We start from the raw sequence: 24,761 nt of genomic DNA, 5'->3' as shown, positions 1-24,761 counted from the left end.
GGGACAACCGCACAAACTTGACTAGGCAATCTCAATGGTAGTCAAGTAGTATTATCTGAGATAGTTCGTCGTGGCGTTATGGGTTTTACAAACGTGTGCATTGCTTGAGGTTAGTCCCGAGTCTATGAGAGGAAGACATTATGGGCATCTTTCTGGCCATGCACCAATGCGGCGCAGACAGATGGCGCTGGTAAGCAACTGTATGACTCACGCCCGCTTTCGACTGGGAGTGTTTTAAGAATCATCACCAGCGAGAAATAGTCGTTGCACCTAGAGCCTGAGATTGATGCACAAGCCATGTCCCTGACAATGGACAATTCGGGCGCTGGTCAATTGCGAGTACCTGGCTATGGCGGGATACCGATTGACTATCAACTCAAACCTCAGCATCGATTCGCTCATGGGTTTGAAGAGTTCCGTCAGACACCGGCCATCACTGCCCGCGAATTGGCAATGACTGAAGCGATGAACTTCATTACGGAGAAGCATAGATGGTACGAGCGTATCTTTGACGACTCTACCGCCACTGCATGGGCGAGGGAAGTCAAAGTCCGGGACAAATTAGTCGGAAAGAAAGCCTGGCGATGGTGTTTAGCAGAACTGCGGGACAAAGCTACACAATATCGTCAAGATCGTTTCGTTCAAGTCTTTGATACTGGCAGCTGTGTGTGCAAATCCAGAGAGCTCGTGCCACCTTCTGTTGCAGCAAATCTTAAGTCCAGTCTGGCATCATCCTTTGCTGCTCGACCTCCGAAAAGATCCCTCTTTACTGCCGTTGACCCAGACTTTTACCCCCTCGCATACAAAAAGTCCCATGTACTGGAATCTGGAGGCCGCGTAAAGCTGTCCGAATTCAGCTCGCGAGATATACAGTCCTCAGGGGACGCTATTGAAAACGAGAAGCAAGGGGCCCACCAAGACGACGATCTTGACCACAACGGCGAGGAAGTCTCCAACGAATACGATTCGGAGACTTCCGACGAGTTTTCTAGTAGCGAGGATCGCCACCTACAAAACAAAAATCTATACTCATTCAAGTACCAGAGATTGCCCTGCGACCTCGAATTTATTGGTTCAGGCACTGATGTGCGTATCACTTCTTACATCAACAATGTACATCCCAGCAACCGATTGTTCTACGAAAGCGTCGAGAAGCTTGTGTCGTACAGCATTCCCATGTGGAACTCCTGCCTCGTGAAAGCCACAGAGTCGCGCTCGAAGGATTCAGACGAGTTTGGAACGAGTCGCCACGGAAATGGTGATCAGACCCAAGAAGGTCGGATACCCCTGCGGATCATTAGTTTTGGTGCAGTCTGGAAAAACGATTTGAACCTTGCCGCAATGTACAGAGATAAAGATTTCATCGCAGGTGCAAATGCTGTCAAGCTGGCCAAGCAGTCTTTGGAGAATAATTCACAGCAGCTTATCGATGTTGATGAAAGAAGATACACACCTGGAGTTGCGCTGCATGAATGGGGCTGGATTGATAAGGCTCCTCCATTCGACGATACCTCGGGTCTCCCGGACTATGGGGACCCGGAAAATGTAGGGTGGTCACATCCGCAACCAGGTGAATCGTTCTCATATGCCGAATGGAAGGCTGGCAAGCACACAGACGAAGCCGTGGTCGATATGATAATGCAGTCCCCAGGCTATGATTATGTTCGCAAGAGGCCCACTCACACAAGATATGAAGTAGAGCTCGAAAAAACGTTTCGGGCGAGCGGTCTTCAAGTGATCGTCCAAGTACGAGGCGACCATTTCTCGGATTCTATCCTTAGGGAATCCGGTGAGCATTGGCGAGTAGAAGGGGTTCTCAACGAGCATATTGTAGCGACGACGATATACGCCTACGATGTGGAGAATTGCTCTGGAAGCATAGATTTCCGTCAGGAGACTTCTATAAATGCCGGCGCCTATCGGTACCAGGCCGGTCGAGGCCCTTCTTGGTGCCAACAGGATGACTCATCCAAAATACGCTGGCGGAGACATTGCCACTGTAACGAGGCACGAGCCATGGCGGAGATCTACGGATTTGATCCCCAATGTCTCGATCCATGTCTGAACAACGGGTCAAAGGAGGGTTACCAGTACACAGGGGAGGTTGGTTTACGCCAAGGCACCATTGTCACTTTCCCCAACGTTCTCGAGCATCGCGTCGGGATGAAGCGCGGCCAGGGGAAAGGAATGGGTCATTTTCGGTATATTGCATTGCATCTGGTCGATCCGAACTACCGCATCTGCTCGACGAAGAATGTGCCCCCGCAACAATATCACTGGTGGGGTCATGCCGCTACGGATCTGCTCAAACGTAAAGGACTTCCGCAGGAACTGATCGATTCTATCCTCGATGCGAGTCGTTCGACGCTGAGTGAGGAGCAAGCCGATGACCGCAGGGCAGAGATTATAATTGAGTGTGATAAAATGAGTCGAGAGAGGGAAGCAAGGATAAGAAGGATTTGGTTTTGAGTCTTGAAAGTTGGTTCGTTCGTCACGCTCTACATGTTCCAATTGATCATGGTCAAGAGATCCCTCCTGGTGCTTTGCGATCTCTGCGGTGGCCTTGTCTATATATACTAGCCTACGCCCTTGAACGACAGCTTTCACGGATGACTTCGAATAATCATCCCGAGTCACCATTGATTTTGGGGTCAAGTTGGTGATAATGGCAACCCTAAGCCCTCTGTCATCCCTTCTCAGCACAGCCAAGCTTGCCTACTGAACACTACGCTGTGACGTCACAGCAAATTGCATCATTTGTACTCGCCTCTCACATCTCGATGCGCGCATGGACATCCGTAGGTCGGCGCAAATCAATCAACGGTCGGAGGAAATGCATTCCAGCAAGGATCTCGACTCGTGTATCGGCTGCTGTGTATCCGTGGAAATGTAGCCCTGCAAAGTGTCGCGCGTTAACCTCGCATCTTCAAGAAGTACAAATTTCAGAGCCAATGAACATGGGATGGGCAAAATCTGCCCGGTCAGGAGCGAGTACGAGAAAACCACGTCGACCATATCTCATTGAGGGGTGCGTGCGTGCTGGGCGTGCAGTAGCGTGCAGGGTTTGCGATCGGGGATCTGGTGAGATCTGAGATCTCAAGATGAGCCTAGTTGACCCTGTGTACTTGCCGGTGGCTGCGTGCGACGGAGGCAGGCCGGGCACTCGCACTTCCGCTTGACGCCTTGTGCTATTGATGCAGTGTATGTTCATAGTAAGAAAATTGCGTTCTCCGTTGAACTTTTGAGAGAAAAAGATTGGTGTGCTTGAAGAAAGTTTCATCCCGGAGGTTCGTACAACACCGGGATCAAGTGGGAGCACATATTCAATACGATGTGTTGAGATCTGTGATAACAACATCCCTGCGCCCGGAGTCGGCGTGGAATGGAAGCTGAGCGCAAGGTGGTTGCCGATGATACTATCCTCCGCTTGATGAGCACACTCGCGTTCTCGTAGCGTATCAGGGCATGTTTGAGGCAAGGCTACGCGGTTGTATGCGTTGTCATACTACTGCACTACCGGACAATCGGTCAAACAAGATCTAGATCTAGATCTGCACCCCTCTCGTCGTCGGGGTGGTGTGAAGCAGCAGCAGCGACATGACAAAGCAGTAGACAGAGCGGTGGACGGCTTCCATCCATGAGATGTCCTGTGTTGGTCTTCGACAAAATTGGGTAACTACCCAGGTTTGGACGCCACCTCAAGCTCGATTCCGGAGATGGTTTGTGGAAAGGCCACATAATTGGCCTCAGGTTATGGAATAAACCTTTCAGTATATCCTCCTTATGATTACAGACGAAGACAAAGCCGGGTAGACTAGTTTTGCCTTCCCGATAGAGTGTTTGGAAGTGTCTTCGGATCTCAAGCCACCTGCATCACTCTCGAGATCTGGCGAGATCTTAGCCTCCGTCGCTGCAGGGAAAAGGAAGGCCTGGCGCGATGCGCAGTCATTCTACTCGGGAGAGTGTAGGCCTGAGGCGAAACAAGTCTTTCGGTTCGGCCGAGACTCCGCGGTGTGTAGGGAAGGGACTGCCTGTAGCCGGGTGTCTTCAGGTGGATTGGAGTGGATGCTTTCGAGGCAGGGAAGTTAAATGGGAATGACCGCGCCCTGTAACTGTGAAGATCTCAATTTTCGTCAGGGACATCTGTGATCGAAAGGTGTCGTGATCGGCGGGATGTGCATTTGTGCCACTTCCAGGAGATTTGCAGCTCATGGAAAAAACGGTGAAGGGCGTGCCGCGGTCCTCTACTCTTCTCACAAACAAAGCCATCGCATGATACTGTGGTCTCCGACAAGGAGGCATATCAGAATCTGGGGCGTTCGCGGTACTGTTCCTGGAAGTCGCCAGCATGTCGCAGTGAGTAAGCAGTGACATCGATTCCTACAGTAAATGCTCTGAACGATTGACCACATCGACGGGTCTGGGTTTGAGGATGATGTGACGTAGGCCTCCCAATGGCGCCACGACGTCAGAGGCGCACGCTCCGTAATCCAGGAAAGGAAAAAGCTGGCTCGTTTCTAAATTCTCATCCGAGATCGAGGCTAAAATAGAGATATGGTTCAGGTACGATCTGCTTCCTCGCGAAGGCCTAGATTGTCGACCTGGGCATATGGGCGCAGGCTGTGATGATGGGGCTGGAAAATCGTCAGTACCTGCCTACGTCATCGGCCGTAAATTCCTGCGTGTAGAGCAACCAAGAAATTCATTATGCGGCGGAGCAGAATGAAGGTTTTGGCTGTGACCCGTCAAATTGACCGATAGCGTAGGAGTGATATTTTGGAGACGGTGGGTTTCACTTTTCGTGAACTCTCCTCTCGATTTTACAGGATATGACGTTATTGGTCTAGACCGTGGTGGAATTGTTTACTGGTTGATGGTGGGAATGTGTTCAAGCCCAATGACGCACCTCCGCGATCGGGATAGTTGAAATTCTCTGCCGTGTCGCGCTGCGATAGAAATCCGGAGTGTAGGTCTCAGGATTCAGTTGTGGATTCGCTGGATTTTCATCGTGGACATGTTCAATTGCAGTCATGTCAGAGTTGACTCGTTGGGTATCCATCTCAAGAGGGGTGAAAGTTGGTGAGCTTGAAACAAATCTGTCCACTTCAGCCATTTCTCTCTCGTCCTCGATCCGCGTGAAAATTGGCGCCATTCATCTCCGATCGCAGACCCGTCAGAATGGATCCGCAGTCCGCCCCGTCCCGTTCTGCCGCGCGCGCTGTCATTGCTTCTCGACCCCACCTTTTCAATCTGCCTTCGGTAACAGCCGTCCTGGGACGGACAGGATGCAGTCTTAGGTCGTTCGCTCTCGCGCATGTGATGGTTGGTCGTTCGTTGAGATCGCGATCGCGACATGGAGGTGCGCGCATCGCTGAGATCTGTATTGCCTGTCGTAATAGGGAGCTTGCGAGAACCTGTCGCTCTTGGCGAGATTTGTGTATTGCATCTTGTGTACATTGTTCGCAGCGGATTTTTGTACACATGTGATTGACTGCTCGCTCCGTGGAATTGTCCCCCGTTCCAAAACCCAAATCTCCTGCTGTCGGCGGCTTGTAGTCACCTTTAGAACACAAGCCCCGAAGAAGGCGTCCACAGCAAGATGTTAATTATCACGTCGACGAGCCATTACAAACAAGGGATATTCGCGCTTGGCAAGTCATAGGCGTGAACATAAAATGTGAATGGTTTGGGAGAGTTCGACGCCAGCCGTTTCAGTGGCTACTCTGCCTCCGTCGGAGAAGGACAGAACATCAACGGCCGCGAAGAGCACAGAATCCGAGCACACCTCGTACTCTACCTGAGTGTACTGCTGCCGTGTGTACTGGACCTGGCCGCGATATTCACGGCGGGCTATCGGAAGTGTGTCGGAGCAACTATCAATGCCCGGCGTGGTTCGGTTGATATTGCTCCCTGGTTAGCACACACTCGTTGAAAATATCGTCTAATTACCTTCCCTGAATGAATTAGTCTGTTACTTTGCTGATGAGGCGCACAGGGGTGTCGCTTCACGTGGGCACCACAGAGTCATTTCCGTTCTCCAAATGGTTTAATGCGGCGTGGGTAAGATCAAACGGCGCGCACATCACTATGACGGATTTTGGGCGGACGTCGGTGTGAATCAATCTCGCGATGTTTGGGTCGCTGTAGGGATTTCGTTACAAGGACTCATTCATCGCTTTGAAGCCCATCATTTCACCTTCTCTGCTCATCTATCGGGACGCTCACATATTTTGGGCACACTTAACCTTATTGAGATAGGGCCATTTTGGGTTTGACTCTGTAGATCAGTCTGTCACTGGTCCATAGCTGACAAATTCATCAAGAGATCAACTTCCAGGTTCGCAAATTGACGACTCGCAATCAGGGACGCGCTTGGGAGTTTACCATCGCGCGCTCGATTTTAGTTTGCCAACATTACGTCGCGGCGGTCCCACCGCGCTGGGATCTTTGCACATGGCAGAGCGGCTCCAAATAATGGACGGCAATACTCCAAATCATTTTCACGTTAAAAGTTGATGTAGCGTGAAGGCGAAATCGGTATCGTATCGTGAAAGCGACAACTCTCGAGAGGGTGCGTTCATCACAATGTCATGCAAGAGGGGCAGGCAAACCGCCATTGCCATCCGTCCACGTGCCGTTCAAAGGCACTGGATGCCCAGGTATAGTCGTACCCGCGGCACAGGGAATTGTGTGATGAGATCTCACGGGTGGCGAGATCGATCGGACGAAGAGCAGCGCCGGTGGTCGAAAAGGTTCTGCCGTGTCCGTCCGCGTCCGGTTACTTTTACGAAGAGCGCGCAAGGCTGCTGAATATGGTAAAAGAGCTGCACTTCCTGCGCCGATCGATCTGGGATGGATCTCACTGAACCTGCCCAGGTTTTCAACAATGGTTGCTGTGCCCTTTCGTATGAGTTTTTCTATGGCGCATGATGAGCAAGAACTGCAATCCCATGCTGTCCTCCGCTGCTGTGCATCTGATATCAAACCATTCTTCTTTACTCCTCCTTTGTCTATCCAAAGCCTAGACTCTACCATTGATGTCTCATATTCAACCACTATGGTGAACACAGACTGTCGAAACCATGTCTAGGGAACACATGCCAAATGTGCGACCTGTCTTCAAAAAGACAAAGGAGTTTGCCGAAGAGGAAGAGGAGAAGGGCAGAGGCGAAAAGGGTGGGGCAATCGCGTGGACGCTTGGACGAACTCGCCGGGAAGCTATCTGCTCTTGTAGCGTGCTGGATGCTGCTCGGGTCTAGACAGGATCGGCCAGCTTTCTACCCGCTTACCCATTTGGAGCAAGGTGGAAACGCCCTTCGACCAATGGTCGTGTTGGCCGTCCAGATCTCGCATATGCATCGCATCGACGCTTCTGCCGGAAATCGGACATGCGGCAGGACTTTCCCGCACCACCCCATCCCCGCCCTGTTTCTTGTCCCTCCATCTCCATATGGATTGCGAGTCTCTCTTCTTGGATAGCATGGTATCGCAGAAATGCTTGATTAATATTGCGACGACGGCTATTCTCCTCTTTCTCCATATATCCGAACGTGGAAGAATCAATAGCAGCACACTGGCTGTCTTGCGAGACGCAACGCCGGGTCTCACTTCCTGGATTTGGCATCCTCCTCGTACAGCTCTCATGGCATTGCGACAACATAGACGATGGTGGAGTGTGCATGAGAAAGCTGTATCACTATACGCCTTCTCAGACACTGGCACGGGCGCCTCCTTCCGGACTGCAGCATCGGCCAACCGAGCCTACACGGCAACGGCGACAAAGGGAATCCCGTTGAGGGTCCTGGCGGTGGAGCGGGTTGTTTGCGACGCCCGGTGGGTTGTTGAATGTTTTCCCCACCGCGGGTTCTCGGGCCTGCAGAGATAGGTGTGCTATAGGGAGTGCGTCTTGAGGACTGGATGGCTCGTCCGAAGTTTTATCTACGATGGTCGTCGCATTGATGAGGATTATGCACTGTTCGCCGATCGCGATAGATGGACGACTGTCAAGAGAAGACAGGTATGTAATCGTGGTAATGTATGTAGCTTGCAGCACGCGCCTGTTGCTGTGAGTGACGAGCGAGTGAACATAACTAAAAAGGCTCCATGGGGAGAAGTACCCAGTACGTACAGGGTTGTCACCGTCCGTTGTTTGTGGGTGTGGCTCGATTGAACATTCCGCCGGTGGCCTGGCGGAATCGGGCGGATTGTCTGCAAGCTCCGATCGCATCGCCCAGCTAACCGGGGCGCTCCCCCTCCATCACCGCGCTCGTTCAGATCTTGCACGCTAATCCTGTATCTCACTTTCGCGCCCTCACATCCGTCGACGCTCTCACACGCTTTGTGGATGCCACCGGAGCTGACACCACACACTATCACCGCCCGCACCGCGCACGCCTTTGGGAACTGCCGATATACGCACCACCCTCACCACACGCGTTCCCACCAGAACCACACCACTATTGCGTCGAATCGTACCAGCTGCTCCTCCACCTCCTCCTCCCTCAGCAATACAATTATTACTACTACTGCCACCTCTATCACCTCCGCACTCTGTCCATTTTCATTTTGACTTGCCTTCACTACACAACAAACCATCTTACTGGTCTACACTCCTCACACGTGGACAACACTACCTCTCCACCATCGACATCTTGGACAATCGCCTACTCAGCGATCTCACGTCGATACGGCTCCGGTGCACCTACTGCGGTCGAATTACCTGACTCATCCTCTCTGTTCCGACCTTCCACGCACGTCGTTACAGTACTCAACCTTCGAAACGCTTACCACCGCGCCATCGTCGATACCTTTTGGAGCGCTTGACACAGAATTCCACACATCCACATCAGGCAATACGCACACCCTGCCGACTTGGCTAGCTGTGGACATCACATCCTTGTGACCAACATTCATCCACGGAGGCGAGCGATATCAGTCGCTCTCTCTAGCCCTTCGCGGCATACAAACACCTTCACGTAAGTCACGCTGGTCCGAGGTCCGCTTCTTTGCTCTTCCCTCCACGCAGGGCAAACGGTTGTACCGCAAACAATCGACCCGTAATGGTCCGGCTTCAACCGTCCCGCGCACACGCTGTACCGAATTTCGCTGACCAGAATTCCAGCTTCCAATCCCGCTGCTCCCCGCAGCACTCCACATATTCAGCATGCCGCCCGTTCGATCCATGCCCATCATCAAACCAGTCAAGACTGAACGTTCACATGAAGAGAACCAGGAAAGGTTCGTTTCCCGATTTGGCTTGTCTTTGCGTTCTCTCTTCTGACTTGTCAACCGTACAGAGCATACATCGCCGCCTCACGAAGAAGCGACCGCAGCCTCGAGGCCCGAGTCGAGTCCGCACGACGAGCTTCTGAGATCCACAAACGCCGCACAGGCCGATCACTGCGCGTCCGAGAGGAAGATGTTATGAATGAGGAGATGTACGAAGAAGAGGACAATGACATGCCTTCACAATTACGGCGGCTCAACGCCTTGCACGGTATCACTGGTCCTCTTGGTGAACGTTTCCAGAGCTCGCTCGCAATGCAGCTCGGCATGCGTGAAGCCTTGAGCCAAGCGCTGCTACGAAATCAGCAATACCAAAATGCTAATGCGACTGCCAACGCCGAGGCGAATGCCGCCAACGGCTTCATGAATCCGATGATTCAATCGAACATGATGATGTCTTCACCAAACATGCCTGACGCATTCGGCAACCAACAATCATGGCAGATGCAACAGCAGCCGCAACAATTCCCACAGCATGATCGCCCCATGCTTTCCTCCTCTGGTCAGAACAACTCTCAACAGCATATGCCCGCGTACTTTCCCCAAAACCCCAACTTCACCCTACAGCTTGACAAGCGACGATCAACGATGCCATTGTCTGCGAAGGATTCCGCGTCAGTGAAGTCACCCACGGCCTCACATCCATCAACACCGCACAGTCTTATTCCATCTACAACACCCGGAGCAAGCCACGATTCACCTCAGCAGGTACCAACGCCACCCCATTCAGCTTCAGCATACACACGTGGCCAGAGTTCTTCTGCTGGTTCACCGCTCATGACTGCTGGAAAGCCCATCACAGCCATGCAGCGATTCACGAATAACAACAACAGCGATCCTCTCACATTGCAATTGCCTACTGAGACTCAGCAGATCCTTGGCATGGGCTTTCCCATGAACAACAACTTCTCGTCAATGATGAAGTCCGCTACCTCGCCGACGGGTGCCTACACATATAACCCCAACGGCATGCGAGCAGTCGGCAACGGCCGCAACACCAGCTTCCACGACATGAAGTCCGCTCCGGGCATGATGTACTCCCCTCACAGCTTCTACCATCCCAACCAGCAATCGCAATTCCAAAATCACCTCCACACTCCGCTCACCGGCCTGAACCAAACCATCTCACCCAGCGCCCTCTCAAACCTAGATTCCAGCTTCACCGCCGCATCCACCAACATGCCATCCTCAACCTTTCCCGAGTCATCACTCGACTACAACAACAACAGTGGCTTCTTCAACCCCGGTTGCAGCTTCGATAATTTTGGCGACGACGCCATGGTCGGTCCTCAATCGGGCATGTACTCACTAGGAGGACCGACGCAAGGTGACAGCGGCTGGAACACGCCCGGCCTGAACAACGAGCCGAGCTGGAACCCGGAAGACTTCGTCGACTTCGGCCAGCCTTCCACTTGAAAATGGGTTCGATTCAACTTACATTTGGCATGTTTCACGACGCAATTAATCTGCTGTCCTTGTTTCACCGGTTGGGAAAGCATTTCCTCTCCTAGCTCTTTTTCACGGCCGTTTCATTTCTTGCATTCGACGAGCTTGAGCGGAGAAAGCACACATACACACAAGGGAATATTCGCGGCAGCTTTCTGGCGTTTCTCAAGGAGGGGCGTTTTTTTTTCTCCCGCGCGCCATTTGTCCGGCAGCGGCAGCGGCGGGGTTTGCAATTTACGATTTGTTGTTATCTGGTTATTTCTTTGTCTCTTTTTAATTATTTTGGGCTGTCGAATATCCTGAGAACCCGGCGAGCGATTTCTTCTTTCCACTCCGGTGGGCGAAATTCTATGGGGTCTGCGAATGGATTCAAAAGCCGAAGGGCGAAAAGGAAGCGAAACGCACACACATATTTTTGTGCCACTTTGGAAACAATTCCCCTCTGCTCCTTTATTCTGTAATATATACTTATCACGATCGTCGAACGAATTCAATCTCAGGACTTCCATCTCCACCGCTTTTATTCATTTGAATGTGATGTGGTGCCTTCGCACCGACTGCATGAAAGCGCGCCGCTCGCGGGATGCGCATCTCACCGGAAAGCGAATTGTCGCGACGACGGCGACGACGATTTACCTCTTCGCCCGCACCGAGCTCGCGCGGAAGACTGGAATAAAACCACCTTAAAACAAGAAAACTTTCACATCCATAAATCCGTAGACAGTGGTGGTGGCCGACGTTCCGGAAACGTCGCTTCCCATGCACTTTGGACTCGAATTAGAAGTGCGTCCTGGTGGGCTCTGGCCATGACTTGGAATCCGAAAGGTCTTCCGTTGAAATCGAGGTAGCCGACCGGTAGCGTTGCGATCGGATAGCCGTTAATTTGGTCGCTGCCATGTTAGCGAGACCCGCCTCCACCTTTTGAATATTATAGACGGAGAGGGGGAGCGGACTGACCTGCGGCGCCGGCGATGCAGAACATAGGTCCATCTCCCGGGCCGATGATGAGATCGATGGCGTTGTCGTCGAGGGTTTTGTCGATGCCGTTTTTGCCGCAGGTCTCCCGGGCGGAGGCGATGATGCGGTGGTATTCCTCGTCGCTCATCTTAGAGTCTCGGGCTCGGAGTAAGCCGTTCTGGTTGTTGGCGCCTGGTATGCCGTGAGTCTCAAGCTCGAATTGTTGATACTTTGGACGGCTTACCTGCGGGAAGTTCGAGCTCTGCATGTTGCTCGTTGAACTCGATCAGGTCATCGAGAGTCTTAATCTTGCAATTGTCCACAGTGGAGAGGTATTTTTCCAAGACATGTTTGAATTTATGGTATATGATGCAGTCAGCATTGCCATCCTCCTTTCAGCGGGTATTTGTTTACTCACCAAACGCCTTCGAGATGTTCGCCTTTCCGAACTGCGTTGATTCATCAACAGAGATCAGTTCGACGTGCTTCACAACCTGCGCATGTTCTTCAAGCTTCTCGTAGGCGGCGCTCCACTCGCGTATCATTTGATCATGCGCAGATTGCTCAAATTTGAGCGTGTCATGGCCAAAGAGCCATTTCTCGGGATCGACCACCCCAACTTTGATGCCGTCCCAGGATCCAGTCACGGCAGATATGTAACCATTCGGAGGAATGTCCGTCTTGGAGGGTTCCACAAGCACATCCATGAGGTTTGCAAGATCCGCCACAAATTTTGCCATCGGGCCTGCCATGTCCGCTTCGTCCGAAATAGGGATGATGCCAGCCTGTGACACAATCTTCAGAGTCGGCTTGATTGTGTAGAGAGCAGCTCGCTGGCTCGGCATCACGAGCGATCCCATCGTCTCGGTGCCGATCGCGATGGGGCAGAATCCGGCTGCAACAGCCGCTGCTGAGCCTGACGATAAGCCTCCAGGATTCTAGGATTGGATGAGGCCAGAACATCGATTTCAGAATGAGGGCACATACGCTATGGCCGCCACAAGAGTCATCATCGCGAAAGGCCCCTCGCACATATGGGGATTGTGTTTGACCACCCACAGCAGACCAGCCGCAGTTGGCCAGATCGGACCTCGATCGGATTAGCTGGAATCTCGGGAGTAGACGGCAGCATACAATACCTGTACCATGCCCATTCCTGCGACTGGTCAGCTCTTAAGCTACTAGTATGCAACATGCGTCAAGGGCCGACTCACCGACAGATTGGCTTTCCCGAGAATGATAGCACCGGCGTTCACGAGCTGCAATTTCGCGTTAACGATCACACACAAAGTCAAACCAAGAATCGCATGCGTACCTTACCAACGATGGTAGCGCTGTATCTCGCTCTCGAGTCAACAAGCGCAAGACTACCACACGTCGTCGGTAGTGCCAGATCAGGTCCAGTCGCGATATTGTCCTTTCAGAAGCGCTCGTCAATAAGACGTCTGGCGCGTGTGTCCTCAAAGAGACAAGACATGCCTTCAACAAGATTGGAATACCATGTAGCGGCCCTCTCAAAGCGCCATTTGCCCGCTCTTGGTCCAATTCGTCTGCCCAATAATGGAGCGTCTCCGTCGGAGCGGTCGCAATGACAGCATTCAAGTACCCGTTGTACTGCGATATCTGCTGCAAGTATAGGTCGACCAATACCCTGCTCGTGATTGTACCTTGAGAAAGGAGGATTTGTAAATCGGTCGCCGTGGCGGCCAAAATATTGATAGACATTCTTCAGATACCCTTCAGATCGATATTCGGAACGTCAGTTTTATGAAAATGATTCGAACGAGGACGCAGAAGGTCAATCATGCGCTTAACATGATCCTGTCAGTCTAAGAGTCTTGCGTAACGACTCGGTTGCGGTATGGTCCGGAGGTATTCGGAGGCGCAGCTGATTGATGTCCCGCAAGGGATCGAACGATAACCTCGACGCGCCACTCAACGTCACGAAATGACCAGCGCATCCTCTCGAGGTGTGAGCGGCTGCTGTGTAACGCAGCTCAGCACCTGGGGAGCTTCATGGCGGGGTTCGTACAAGCTTTGGGTGTTGTACTGTAAAGTCAATGAAGTCCTGTGCGCTTTGTTCTGGCGAAGATCTCATCAATGGCGCGAAAAACTTCACATCGACAGCGGAAAAGTGAATGCAAAGAAATTCCGAACGTCAGGACATAGCATTGATCGTGGGGTCAAGCAGTGTTCACACCACCTGCAGGAAGATTCCCTGCCATTGATCGATAGACATTCCGTGTAGAGTCACAAGTCAAATACATAGCTAAAGTACAATGCAAGGTGAAAGGAGAAAAGGACGACGGTGATGATCTTTGTACGATTCACGACAGGCGTGATATGCTAGCTAAGTGGCATGGCATCACGCCATACAGTTTCTTAAGCATACAAATAGACCGTCATGGTATGACACTCGATGGTCAGTCCCATGTTGATGCGAAATGCATCAATTGAACAAATGAATCATCAATAAGCATGCGTAAACAAGGCAAAGAACCCCAGAAAGCCCGTAGCCATGACGGAAGCAGTCGAAAAGGCGGCTTTATACCATGAAAATGGCAGCCACAACGATGCTGACAATGTACGCCGTAGTTGTACCGCGCATCGCGAAGGAAGAGGCATCGCCGGTGGCAGGGACAATGCTGGGCGTCTGGAGAACGACGGTACCATTGCTTGTCCCTGATGGAAGGGTACCAGTACCATAGCTGGATGGCACGACAGGTGTTGTGAGGCTTGGGTTGACCGGATTTGACACAGTTCCGTAACCGACAGGTGCAGAGGTTGCGGATACGGAGGGGCTGCCATATCCACCAGGACCGGATGAAGATGCAGTGACTGGACTGCCCTCTGTCGATGATGTGCCGTAAGCAGGGGGAACCGAAGTAGTCGGGAAGAACGTGTAGCCAGATGGGCCAACTATGATCTCAGTGGTGGTCGGAGGTGATGATGTGTTATTTGCAGCGGGAGCTGAGGTAGTCGGGACGACAGTGTAGCCAGATGGGCCAACTATGATCTCGCTGGTGGTTTGAGTCGCGTTCTACGTCAAAGTCAGCTGGTATCAAAAGATAATATTGCAGTCAGCTCTCACAGTTGCAACAGCACTTGACACAGATGAGGAGCTGATGATCACAGTCACTTGTGACGTAGTCGTGCTTGTCGAAGTGATCTCGGTGGTCGTGATGTTTGCGCTTGGTCTGACGCTTGCCACGCTCGACGTTGAAACTGGAGCGCTGACTGATGCGGTGCCAGTGACGCTGGACGTGGGTGCAGAAGACGACGTAGAGTCGGGCACAGATGTGCTGACTTCGCTGGAGGTCGTACCAGTTGCCGCCGCACTGCTTGTAGTCCCGGGGGTCTGAGAGGAGCTTGTTAAAGGTGCGGAAGAGCTTACTACGCTCCCAGTCGAGGAGGAACCATAAGCGGATGGCGAGGAAACAGTTGCAGGCGAGGAAGATGTCGTCGTCGGGGCTGCAGACGAAGTCGCGGAGATGGCTGGTGACGAGGTTGTAGGAGCCGCATTTGACGATGTTGTCGGCGCAACCACGGAAGATGTCGTCGAGTATGGGACTGGAGCGCTTGATGTCCCAACTTCAGCAGAGGAGCTCGACGGCACTGCAGTGCTTGTCGGCGCCAGTTGTGTTGACGACGGTGGAGCCGCTGAGCTGCTTGGCGGAGTGTATGGAGTGGGAGTAGGTGGTGCATAGCTCGACAGCTCAGGCGTGGTCACCGGAACGGTGGTGAAGGCTGGCACGGATGAGATGGTCACAGTGCTGGACCAGTTGTTCGTCACCGTCTGTAGGGCAGTCGAAGTGGTCGGGCTTGAAGCCCCTGGAGTAGCCGAACTTGGAACCAGAGACGAGCCTGGTACGGTGGACGTGCCAATGGAAGTCAAGGTGAGGGGACAGATCGTGGTGGATACTGCCACAACGGAGGTGACTAGTGAAGGGGCCGCAGATCTGAGGGGACAATTGGTGACGCTCTCCGGGCAACGGAAGACGGTGTAGTAGCTGGTGTCATAGACGGTGGAGAAGGACACAGCGGGGAAGTAGTCAATAACGACAATGGTGGTGATGGCCGGAACGTATTGACCAGGCGCTTGGCCTGAGATCATATCAGCTTGTGACGATTGTCATCTGCGCAGGTGAGAGGTGAGCTTACGGGCTGCCACCGCTGGAGGTAAGCCATCCGCACGGGGATTGGCCGCTTGGGAGAGAGCAATCATGGCCATGCCGGCTGTGATGACTTGCTTGAAGTGCATCTTGACAACAAATCGGTTGATCTGGAGGGAGACGATATCTGAACGAAAGTAGTCGATGTAAGGGTCTCTGAAAATGAGGGCCAAGTGATGAGACTTGTGAAAATGTCAACGAAGGGCGACGAATGTGTGAGGAAGCTGAATGAAGGTTGATGTTGTGATGATCATGAAGAGAGTGATTAACGGAAAAGGCTCAGCGAGATGAAGGGAAGATATGGAAGAAAGCGTGCCGTGAGGGGCAACCTCAACATTTCCGTCTCTTGGCAGGAGTTTGCAGGAGTCTGCAGGAGGGAGTTTGCAGGAGGGAGTTTGCAGGAGGGAAGGTGCGAGCACCACCTGTTAATCACTAAATTGCAGGCAGAGGTGAGGAACGAGTCTTCTTCGCAAGCCGCAGCACTTCGGAATCCTTTCACCATCCTCATCGGCATCTCCGGTCACGACCAAACCGCCACTAGAAGCAGCTGGAGACTTCGCACTTGCCTCCATGTTCCTTGATATGTCCAAAATGAACACCTGCATTCATCTATACCCCGACAATCCCACACGCTGAATCAGTGTATGATACACATGATTCTCAAAAGTCCTCGCAGGTCCGACATCAGGCGGTATTTCAGATGTTCATGATGCCTTTCCAAAGAGGAGCAGAGGACTATCAGTGCCCGAGCACCGCCATATCTGCTTCTGAGGTAGAAACAGCCTTTGATTTCCTCTTTTCCCGATCAGTAAGTTTTTCGCAACACTTCCAAGGTTGTGGTGGAAGGTGGACATGTATGGTATGGCCCAACAATTTCGCGGTTTGACACTCTCGCATTGGTTCTCGCGAAAATTAATTGTGGACATTGCCACTCATGATGGGCAGTCACTTGGGCAAGCTCGAAACGGAGCCGCAGTCAGGCTAAACCTGCCAAGATCATCGTCGCCAGGAACGAGGCGGTGCTTCCAATTTTGACAATCTTCACATCGCAATTGGCAGGAGTGGAGATGGCTGTAGGAGAGACTGCCGGCTCGATGTCGACATGACAACCATGAAGCGACTTCATGACTTGATGTGGAATCTGATTCTTCTTCGCTTCTGTTCCATCTTCTCTCCCATGACATTTTTGCAAGCATACATACCATTCTCATCAGCTTCGGCAGCCTTCCATCAACGCAACATTCCAGCAAAAGTATTTATCCAGTCATCAATCATGTCTCGATCCACCGCCGTCAGCTTCGCTGTCGTTGCTCTTTGTTGGTTTCCGATCCCCCTCCGTCGTACGTCGGTTGCTGACAGCCGACCAAAGCCATGTCTGTTCACGCCGAACCCATTCCAATCGAGCCAGTGGTGCGCCGCAGCGAAGGTAAGCCGCAGTCAGATTCAGTCCCATCAGTATTGGTCGGTCTCTGATTCAAATAGCTGTTGCAAATTGTGCGACTGAGGTCACCGTCACGGTCACCACCATACCATCGTACTGCCTGCCTCCAGCTACTACGATTTCTTCCTCACCACCTCCTCCTCCTCCATCGCCCACTACCACTGGGGCTGAACCATCACCGCCGATGACAACTCCTTCGCCTCCTTCAACTTATGGTCTCCCACCATCTCCGCCACCGGTCACGACCTCTGTCAGCACACCGGTCTCCTCTCCGCCGGTCCCTATCTCTCCTGAAGCGTGCACCGTCTGCACCACCTGGGTCGAGACTGTGACCATCCCTTCCGACGATGACTCCAGTCCTCCCGTCACAACTATCTTCACGAGCTCTGCTCCGACCACGGGTCCTTGGGGATGGGGTGCCACAGTTCCTGAAGAGAAGAGCTCTGAGACGACATCACAACCGATGGCCTCTGTCACATCCAGCCAATCAAGTGTTCCAAATAAGCCGTACCAGTCTATCACCACCACGGCTGCTTCTCCCTCGCACAAGCCATCATACACCAAGCCTAGTGATGGTGTCATGTCAATGCCGAACGATGGCGTCAAGGTGGCTGCAAGCTTGGCCTTCATTGGTATCCCTCTGGTCCTGGCGCTGTTCTGAATGTCATGACAGTATTGTTTGGCGATGTGATAAAGTCTTAAACATTCAAGTCGTCGCTACACGTGGATAGAGTTGAGAGGTCGTTTTCAAAGAGAGGCGCGTTGACTTGATAGATATTTTTCATTGATTAGAAGAATCACACTGTCCTTACCGTCTCGAACGTTACGCCGTTTCTTCCTGTGACGAAAATGTTCCAAGGTTGCTGTACAATTTACCACGGGCTCACGCCATGCGGGTCTCAAAACAGGCATCGACGCTGGTCTCGTCGTTTTATACACAACTTGCAGACTTCAAACGTCATTTGGATTATTTATTGTCAGTTGGTGGAGACATGAGTTTGCGAATCACCGCAATTGTTCGAGATGGGAAAGAAGATGAAGTTGGTCAAGGGAAGGGTTTCATCCCACCACTTGGATGACGTAATGGCCCAAAGCCCGCGACACTTTCCTTTGGATCGTGTGCGTAGGGCGATCATCGTGTACCGTTGGTAAGCTGTCCTCTGGCGTTCCATTTCTCGGCTCTTGACAACGCAAGTTCAATAGCACGTGCGAATCCATCAACCTATGCACAACACATGTCAAGAACAATTGTCTATTGAGGAAGAGACATTCTCAAGATTCCACCACTGGATTTGTCCATACCCGTTGCGACACACTCTCTCTCGCTCCATCACTTTCCCGACCTCTTCGCTGACGGTCATGGACATGACTTGCAACGGCATTCTCCGAACGACCACGATACCTACGATTCAACGATAAAGCATCGTTTGGACAGTACATTCGACTTCTTCTCGTCACCAATTGCCGATCATGGCTCGGCGACTTGCCTATTATGCCGGCGCTTCAGCAGCGGCGGCAGCAGCTTGCCTGCTAAAAGCAGCACATCAGCGGCCCAATTTTTACAGCGCAACAGTCTATCTCTCACAATCAAATGCATGCATGCTCATCCTGACAAATCTCCTCCTCGTCACCGCTTGTTGGGCACTCTACGGGCTGCAGCGACTTCTTTACGGACCTCTACGACCCATCGAGATTGAGCAACTCAGTGAAAAAGCATGGTATGCGGTACTGGACACTTTGCTCGCAATGCCGAGCTTCCGAGAGGATGTCGGTGGGTGGCTCCTCACGATGTTCGTGCTCCTTCTGGCCGGGAAAGTTTGGGGTTGGATCGCGGAAGGTCGTGTGGATATTCTGGAACAACAACCCCCCGCAGATCCACGATGGTTTCATGCTCGGCTGGCGACAAGCTTACTGGTCAGCGTTGGGTTCGATCTGGCAATGTTCAGGTATTGCTGTAAGACAGTGATACACGACCCGAGACCGGGAATGATGGTCATCTTCACATTCGAGTTTGCGATTTTGAGCATCTTCTCGCTGTTCACGCTTTGCCGCTATCTACTCAGCGTGGCCGAGTCGCAAATTCAGCAACAGCAGACTGTGGTGGCAATCGAGGCAAGGAAACAGGAGATTCGCGAAGAAAGAGCAGCTGCGAGGCAAGCGGAGGCGGCGGAGGGTGAAAGCAATGCCACTCCGGCTGCTGGAGAAGACGAGGAACCCATCGAGGTGGATGAGAATGAAGTTGATGTGCCCGGCTGGGAGGAGAAGCGCAGATATCTCTTCGCGTTGGAGGTCATCACAGACTTTGTCAAGCTGCTCATCTACCTGTTCTTCTTCGTCGTCAGCGTCACTTTCAATGGCTTACCTATGCACATCATGCGCGATGTCTACATGACATTCACGGCTTTCAGCAAGCGCGTTGCCGATTATGTCGCATACCGCCGCGCGACATCGCACATGAACACACGCTATCCCGATGCTACCTCGCAGGAGATTCAGGGTGACGTCTGCATCATTTGTCGCGAAACAATGCTTGCTTGGGAGCAGCCCGCAGCACCTGGCGCTGATCAACACGCTCTTGGAAACGCTGCTGCCGCACCACCTCGGCGCCGAGATGAAGGTCTGCGTGCTAAGAAACTGCCATGTGGACATATCTTACACTTGCGCTGCCTGAAAGCATGGTTGGAGCGCCAGCAAGTCTGCCCAACATGTCGCAGACCCGTCGTATCTACCGAAGCTTCTTCGGCAAACGGTGGGGCAGCACGGCCTGGAGCTGGCGCGAACGATGCCGGAGCAGCAAATCAAGGGCAACAAGGACAGCCAGCTGCAAATCAGCAACCGGGACGCGATGCGCCGGCTCGACGAGCTCAGGGTGGTGTCGCACGTATGTTCAATCTCGGCCCTTTGAGGATAGGATTTCTCAACGGGCCACAGGAGCAAGTCCAGAACTTGATGAACCAGTTGCAAAATCCCGCCGGTCGTCCTGCTGCACCTGCCGCAGCACCACCTCACGATCTCAGGCAGGCCGAAGCGGTCGCAGCTCTTGGTGCAGCAGCAGCACCACCTCCGCCACATCTGCCACAACAACAGCGTGGTGGACAGCATCTATCACAACCTACGCTTCCTCTCGGTCTCTCGCCACTGCATAATAGTCAAGCAATACCGCCGCCATTCCTGACAAGTCGTAACCGAACTGCTGGAGCTCCATCCCGAGCCGAACAGTTCAATTCTGTCGAACAATTTATCATGCAAGAGGCGCAGAACATCCGACTCGAACAGTTACAGCTTTCGCGGATTGCAGCACTGTACGATGAACTTGCGCAATTGCGTGATCAACACGACGAGTCGAACGGTGGCGGGCCCAGAGTTCCAACCATTCCTGCCTCGGGTAATGCGATCCCTAGATCTACGTTACCCACTCCATCGCTTGTAGCTGGCTCAGGCGGTGCCAATCAGACGATGAGCAACGGACATGAAGGACTGCCAGCGGGACTGGTGCTGCCTGAAGGCTGGACGTTGACACCATTGTTCCCCGTCGGGCATGGAGAAGGAAATGGCGGCGCCCAAGCAATCAATGCAAACGCTGCGGCAACGACCTCGAGCTCGGCCCAGCCGCTGGATTCTCAAGATGCATCATCAGTGCTACCACCTACGACGACGACCACAACCCCAGCAAATCAAAGCACAATCTCGAGCACAGCACGTGATACGGCGACATCATCATCATCGCAGGGTCCCACAGATGAGCATGGCTCCCCACTATTTCTACCTACGCTGCCACAAGCAGCGCCACGCCATCCCCAAACGATCCTCACGCCAACACCAACAATACCTCTGCCACAAGCAAGGCCTCACCCTTCCGACAGCACGGCTGCATCTCATCCCACATCGACACTATCATCGACATCACCGGCAATATCACCTCCAGGGACGGCCTCGTCAATACCGCAAACTCGACAGTCTACTGCCCAACATCCTCCAGCTCAGGGGAAGGGCACTCATGACGAGGATGAGGACGAGGACGATGAAGTAGAAGAAGAAGACGGTGAGGATGAGGATGAGGATGAGGACGATGACAGCGAAGAAGAGACAAAGACTTGGTCCTTCCCCAAAGATGCTGCTCCGAGTAATTCACATCCCAGTAGTACGGGAAAGGGCAAAGCCAAGGCGGTGGAAGTGGAGGACGCGGAGGATCCGGAAGCTTGATGGGATAAAATTCGCACCTACATTGACCCGTCTCATGTGTGCAAATTCGAAGCAATGTGCATAGTTTCCCTCAGATCCGTTGCTTTAATGACTTCTGATGAATGCATACGAAAACAATTCTCGGTAATTCGGCCTAGCTTGTCTCAACTCGCGAGTGATGCCTGGTTCATTGATGATGCGCTCTTTTTTAACTCAACTTCAATTTTGAGGTGACTGGGCAAAGGTTTATCGGCTGTAATCAAGCAATCTTATAGAAATTCGTCTCCGAAGCGCAGGTGTTCATGCGCGGGAAATCTTGCGTCACTGGCGTCTGGTTGTGATCGCCACCTGAGCAAAATGTCCGGACTTCGCAAGAATAGATGATTTCTGCGCTGCGCTTTTATTGCCTGAAACTTCAGAAAAACACTCTAGTCAAGCTTTGAAAATATAGGACATCAGAAATCGATGAACAGAACGAACGTACTGTTGAAAATGAGTGTCATATCGTCCGACGAGCCTCTCGGCGTGCAGGCTGACAACACCTCGAACCATTCAAGCCGCACAGCAGAAGACGAGATCACGATCACATCAGTCCGCAGACTTCACAAGAAAGGACCTCCAGTATCGAACATAACCAGCAGTGACGACTTTGAGGAACCTCTGATCGACACTACGGCCAAACTCACCCTACGGTCCAAGAAGACGGAGCGACTCCAGAGAAAGAGTCAGAGAAGATCAAAGAAATCAACACTCTCCGATGCATCGTCGCCTGGGAGCCACAATTCAAAACCGACCACCATCCTCGATCTGCCTCCCGAACTGCTTTCCCAGATCATTCTCAACCTCCTCCCGACCGACCTCCTCAACCTGCAACTCGTCTCGCGCTCCCTGCGATCCTTCCTGACCCTCCACTCCGCGTCTTTCACCCGCACGCTTCTCTCGACCCGCTACGCCCACCTCTCGCGCTCCTTCTGGCTTCCCTTTCCGCTCTCCGACGAGACCATCTCGCCTCGCGCCGCCCACATCCTCCGCCACCCAGCCTACCAAGAGAAACTGATCATCCACAAGGCGCCGTACACCCAGCATATCCCTCCTCCGGACCCCGCGGAGATTTGCTCCTGTGTGAGCTGTCTCCTGGCCTGGAACAACCTCTGTATGATCCTCGACTATACCTTTTTCGCCAAGACGAGGCTACATCGTCGGGAGCCGCTCCCGGTGATCGGAAGGGGTCAGCGGCCGGAATGGAACGAGCGATTGCTGGACACCCACCGGGAAGTCGTGCGACGGGTCGTTCTGGGTCGGAGGTACGGACGCGAAGGATTGATGTATGCGGCGGTTCTGCAGCGGTATTTGGAGGTTGTGGCGGTGGCGTTGACGAGGAAGGTCAAGGTGAAGCGGAGCGAAGACGCGAAGGTCGAGACCCGGCCTGCGTTGACGCCGTGGAAGGCGTTTGGGATCACCGATGAGGAGGTCAGGGGTGGCACGGATGTGTTTCTGGGGAGGGAGGGTCCGGCGAGTTTCGAGTTCCCCTTCTCGAGGGATGTCTATTACTCTCTGGATGCGTATGTGCCGGCGAGGAAGTGGTCGAAGGGCGAAGGCCGGTGGATGTATCCTGCGCCGGGAACTGTGCATGCGAATGATGTGGCGTGGGTGGAGGCGAGGTTTGGGGATCTGGTGAAGCAGGAGGATGCGACGACGTCAGTTGAGGAGAGATGTCGGGAGGTGTGAATATGAGATGCAAGAAATGCAAACCTTGTTGCAGCATATGTCGCCAAATTCTACCATACGTGAGCGTCCACTTCATCCATCTCATGATCGCACCGCAAGCATGCCTACCGCTTGCTTCCAATGACCGACTTGTCATATGTTGACATGAGACAACGAGAAGCGATTTTCTTATCTGTAAGATATAATAAAATCTCATTCACTCGAATGTATCGTATGATAGAGTAGCAAGTCATTGGTCAGGGTGGGGCAACGAGTTGAATCGGCAGGTCAAAAATATCAGTAGCTAACCACAGGTCACTCGGAAGACAAAAGCCTAAGCAAAGCGGATTTCGTTTATCACAAAAACACGCCTGGGCGTGGAGCTTGACGTATTCTCAGTGATAATTCAATCATCTCTTTTCGCTGGAGCTATGTTGCGGCGGCAGCGGCCCACATCGAAGACAGGCCCCGGTATTCTTCCTCAAAACACAAATCATATCATACATCTGAGCAATCTCAAAGTGCCTTGTCGTACATTCATCGCATCATGTCTCATTAATTTCATTCATCAGTTTCAGTGTTGTCCACCCTTGTGGCCAGCTTCAGCAGCAGCCTGGGAACCCTTAGTGAAGGTCCCGTCAGGGTTGCGACCAGGGAGGTGAGATGAGCCTTCAGACTCCTCGTTCTTCTTGGCATCATCGTGCTTGTGGCTGTTTAGGCCGCCCTTGTGGCCAGCTTCAGAAGCAGCTTCAGAGCCCTTTGTAAAGGTACCGTCGGGGTTGCGACCAGGGAGATGAGCAGACTCATCGTGCTGCTTGGAATGTTCGACCTTGGAATCGTCGTTCTTGTGGCTGTGCTGACCGCCTTTGTGTCCGGCTTCAGCAGCAGCTTGAGAGCCCTTGATGAATGTCCCGTCGGGGTTCCGACCAGGCGGGTGAGAGGATTCGCCACTCTCGTCTTGTGCGCCATCGACACTCTTGGAGGCATCGTGTTTGTGACTGTTCAGGCCGCCTTTGTGACCCGCTTCGGCAGCTGCTTCGGAGCCTTTGGTGAAGGTGCCATCAGGGTTACGGCCTTCGGGATGAGAATCGTCTGAAGTGGATACGGATTTCTTGAAAGTGCCGTCAGGATTGCGGTCGGGCAGGTGTGAACCTGGAGTATCGTGACGCTCGTTGGAGGATGACTTGTGAGTGATGCACGTCAGCGTCTCATGCGTTATGATGATGATGTGAAATTCTTTGGCTCTGCAGCTCTGCCATACCTTGCTGTCATCGTTGTCGGCCTGATGTCCGTGACCACCGTGAGAAGCCCTGCCTCCCTTGGAGGCAATAGCTCGAACTTCTTCCTTGGGAAGGTTGGCAAAGTTGGCCGGGTTGTTTTCGTGTGTGGACATGATGATTGTGAGGGCAGATGTTGATTTCACTCAAGCTGGGTGGTTAGAAAGTCCTTTTGAGTAGGAGCGTGTTGTGAGAATGATTGTCGTTGATGTGATGAAAGAAGAGCAGATCAAGGGTCAAAGGTGCAGAGTACAGAGCAATATAGCATAGCGGCGGCGGTATGACGAGGACCCT

The 24,761-nt window shown here is 52.6% G+C and overlaps 10 protein-coding genes across 10 annotated transcripts; 6 read left to right on the top strand and 4 right to left on the bottom strand.

Moving 5' to 3' along the window:
* Positions 1 to 309: 309 nt before the first annotated feature.
* Positions 310 to 2,469, top strand: K489DRAFT_326990 (uncharacterized protein; the record flags this gene model as incomplete). Its single annotated transcript, XM_033601948.1, has 1 exon — positions 310 to 2,469. One exon carries the CDS (start codon positions 310 to 312, stop codon positions 2,467 to 2,469), a length of 2,160 nt encoding a protein of 719 aa, XP_033455811.1.
* Positions 2,470 to 2,697: 228 nt separating this feature from the next.
* On the bottom strand, positions 2,698 to 3,443 carry K489DRAFT_90186 (uncharacterized protein). Its single transcript, XM_033609024.1, has one exon. The coding sequence runs from the start codon at positions 3,356 to 3,358 to the stop codon at positions 2,927 to 2,929; it is 432 nt and encodes a 143-aa protein (XP_033455810.1). The 5' UTR covers positions 3,359 to 3,443; the 3' UTR covers positions 2,698 to 2,926.
* A 5,536-nt stretch (positions 3,444 to 8,979) lies between these two features.
* On the top strand, positions 8,980 to 10,758 carry K489DRAFT_90158 (uncharacterized protein). The gene is made up of 3 exons (XM_033609023.1): positions 8,980 to 9,062; positions 9,122 to 9,237; positions 9,297 to 10,758. The coding sequence occupies exons 1-3, from the start codon at positions 9,060 to 9,062 to the stop codon at positions 10,699 to 10,701; spliced, it is 1,524 nt and encodes a 507-aa protein (XP_033455809.1). The 5' UTR covers positions 8,980 to 9,059; the 3' UTR covers positions 10,702 to 10,758.
* A 673-nt stretch (positions 10,759 to 11,431) lies between these two features.
* Positions 11,432 to 13,413, bottom strand: K489DRAFT_327258 (amidase family protein; the record flags this gene model as incomplete). Its single annotated transcript, XM_033601974.1, has 7 exons — positions 11,432 to 11,621; positions 11,685 to 11,880; positions 11,933 to 12,080; positions 12,156 to 12,626; positions 12,676 to 12,792; positions 13,013 to 13,105; positions 13,159 to 13,413. The coding sequence occupies 7 exons, from the start codon at positions 13,411 to 13,413 to the stop codon at positions 11,432 to 11,434; spliced, it is 1,470 nt and encodes a 489-aa protein (XP_033455808.1).
* A 202-nt stretch (positions 13,414 to 13,615) lies between these two features.
* Positions 13,616 to 13,981, top strand: K489DRAFT_384676 (uncharacterized protein). Its single transcript, XM_033605911.1, has one exon. It carries the CDS (start codon positions 13,637 to 13,639, stop codon positions 13,934 to 13,936), a length of 300 nt encoding a protein of 99 aa, XP_033455807.1. The 5' UTR covers positions 13,616 to 13,636; the 3' UTR covers positions 13,937 to 13,981.
* A 208-nt stretch (positions 13,982 to 14,189) lies between these two features.
* Positions 14,190 to 16,048, bottom strand: K489DRAFT_90069 (uncharacterized protein). The gene is made up of 3 exons (XM_033609022.1): positions 15,850 to 16,048; positions 14,780 to 15,792; positions 14,190 to 14,728 (listed from the first exon to the last, which is right to left on the bottom strand). The coding sequence occupies exons 1-3, from the start codon at positions 15,947 to 15,949 to the stop codon at positions 14,234 to 14,236; spliced, it is 1,608 nt and encodes a 535-aa protein (XP_033455806.1). The 5' UTR covers positions 15,950 to 16,048; the 3' UTR covers positions 14,190 to 14,233.
* A 1,183-nt stretch (positions 16,049 to 17,231) lies between these two features.
* On the top strand, positions 17,232 to 17,962 carry K489DRAFT_374122 (uncharacterized protein; the record flags this gene model as incomplete). The annotated part of the gene is made up of 2 exons (XM_033603492.1): positions 17,232 to 17,286; positions 17,343 to 17,962. 2 exons carry the CDS (start codon positions 17,232 to 17,234, stop codon positions 17,960 to 17,962), a joined length of 675 nt encoding a protein of 224 aa, XP_033455805.1.
* An 809-nt stretch (positions 17,963 to 18,771) lies between these two features.
* On the top strand, positions 18,772 to 20,826 carry K489DRAFT_327002 (uncharacterized protein; the record flags this gene model as incomplete). Its single annotated transcript, XM_033601951.1, has 2 exons — positions 18,772 to 20,389; positions 20,501 to 20,826. Coding segments are annotated over 2 exons (1,944 nt in total), but the record flags the coding sequence as incomplete, so codon positions are not given.
* Positions 20,827 to 21,975: 1,149 nt separating this feature from the next.
* Positions 21,976 to 23,211, top strand: K489DRAFT_327169 (uncharacterized protein; the record flags this gene model as incomplete). The annotated part of the gene is made up of 1 exon (XM_033601966.1): positions 21,976 to 23,211. One exon carries the CDS (start codon positions 21,976 to 21,978, stop codon positions 23,209 to 23,211), a length of 1,236 nt encoding a protein of 411 aa, XP_033455803.1.
* Positions 23,212 to 23,764: 553 nt separating this feature from the next.
* Positions 23,765 to 24,583, bottom strand: K489DRAFT_413575 (uncharacterized protein; the record flags this gene model as incomplete). Its single annotated transcript, XM_033608059.1, has 2 exons — positions 23,765 to 24,373; positions 24,452 to 24,583. 2 exons carry the CDS (start codon positions 24,581 to 24,583, stop codon positions 23,765 to 23,767), a joined length of 741 nt encoding a protein of 246 aa, XP_033455802.1.
* Positions 24,584 to 24,761: the final 178 nt, after the last annotated feature.

The sequence above is a fragment of the Dissoconium aciculare genome (genome assembly GCF_010015565.1).
Source record: "Dissoconium aciculare CBS 342.82 unplaced genomic scaffold K489scaffold_16, whole genome shotgun sequence".
Classification (NCBI taxonomy): Eukaryota; Fungi; Ascomycota; class Dothideomycetes; order Mycosphaerellales; family Dissoconiaceae; genus Dissoconium; species Dissoconium aciculare.
This window is presented reverse-complemented; position numbering and strand designations above follow the sequence as displayed.

Coding starts and splice junctions, on each gene's coding strand:
- K489DRAFT_90186 (XM_033609024.1), bottom strand. CDS start 3,358: ATGTTGTTATCACAGATCTCAACACATCGTATTGAATATGTGCTCCCA.
- K489DRAFT_90158 (XM_033609023.1), top strand. Junction 9,238..9,296: donor CATGAAGAGAACCAGGAAAG/GTTCGTTTCCCG, acceptor TCAACCGTACAG/AGCATACATCGCCGCCTCAC.
- K489DRAFT_384676 (XM_033605911.1), top strand. CDS start 13,637: ATGACCAGCGCATCCTCTCGAGGTGTGAGCGGCTGCTGTGTAACGCAG.
- K489DRAFT_90069 (XM_033609022.1), bottom strand. CDS start 15,949: ATGCACTTCAAGCAAGTCATCACAGCCGGCATGGCCATGATTGCTCTC. Junction 15,793..15,849: donor ACCTCCAGCGGTGGCAGCCC/GTAAGCTCACCT, acceptor ATATGATCTCAG/GCCAAGCGCCTGGTCAATAC. Junction 14,729..14,779: donor TGTCAAGTGCTGTTGCAACT/GTGAGAGCTGAC, acceptor ACTTTGACGTAG/AACGCGACTCAAACCACCAG.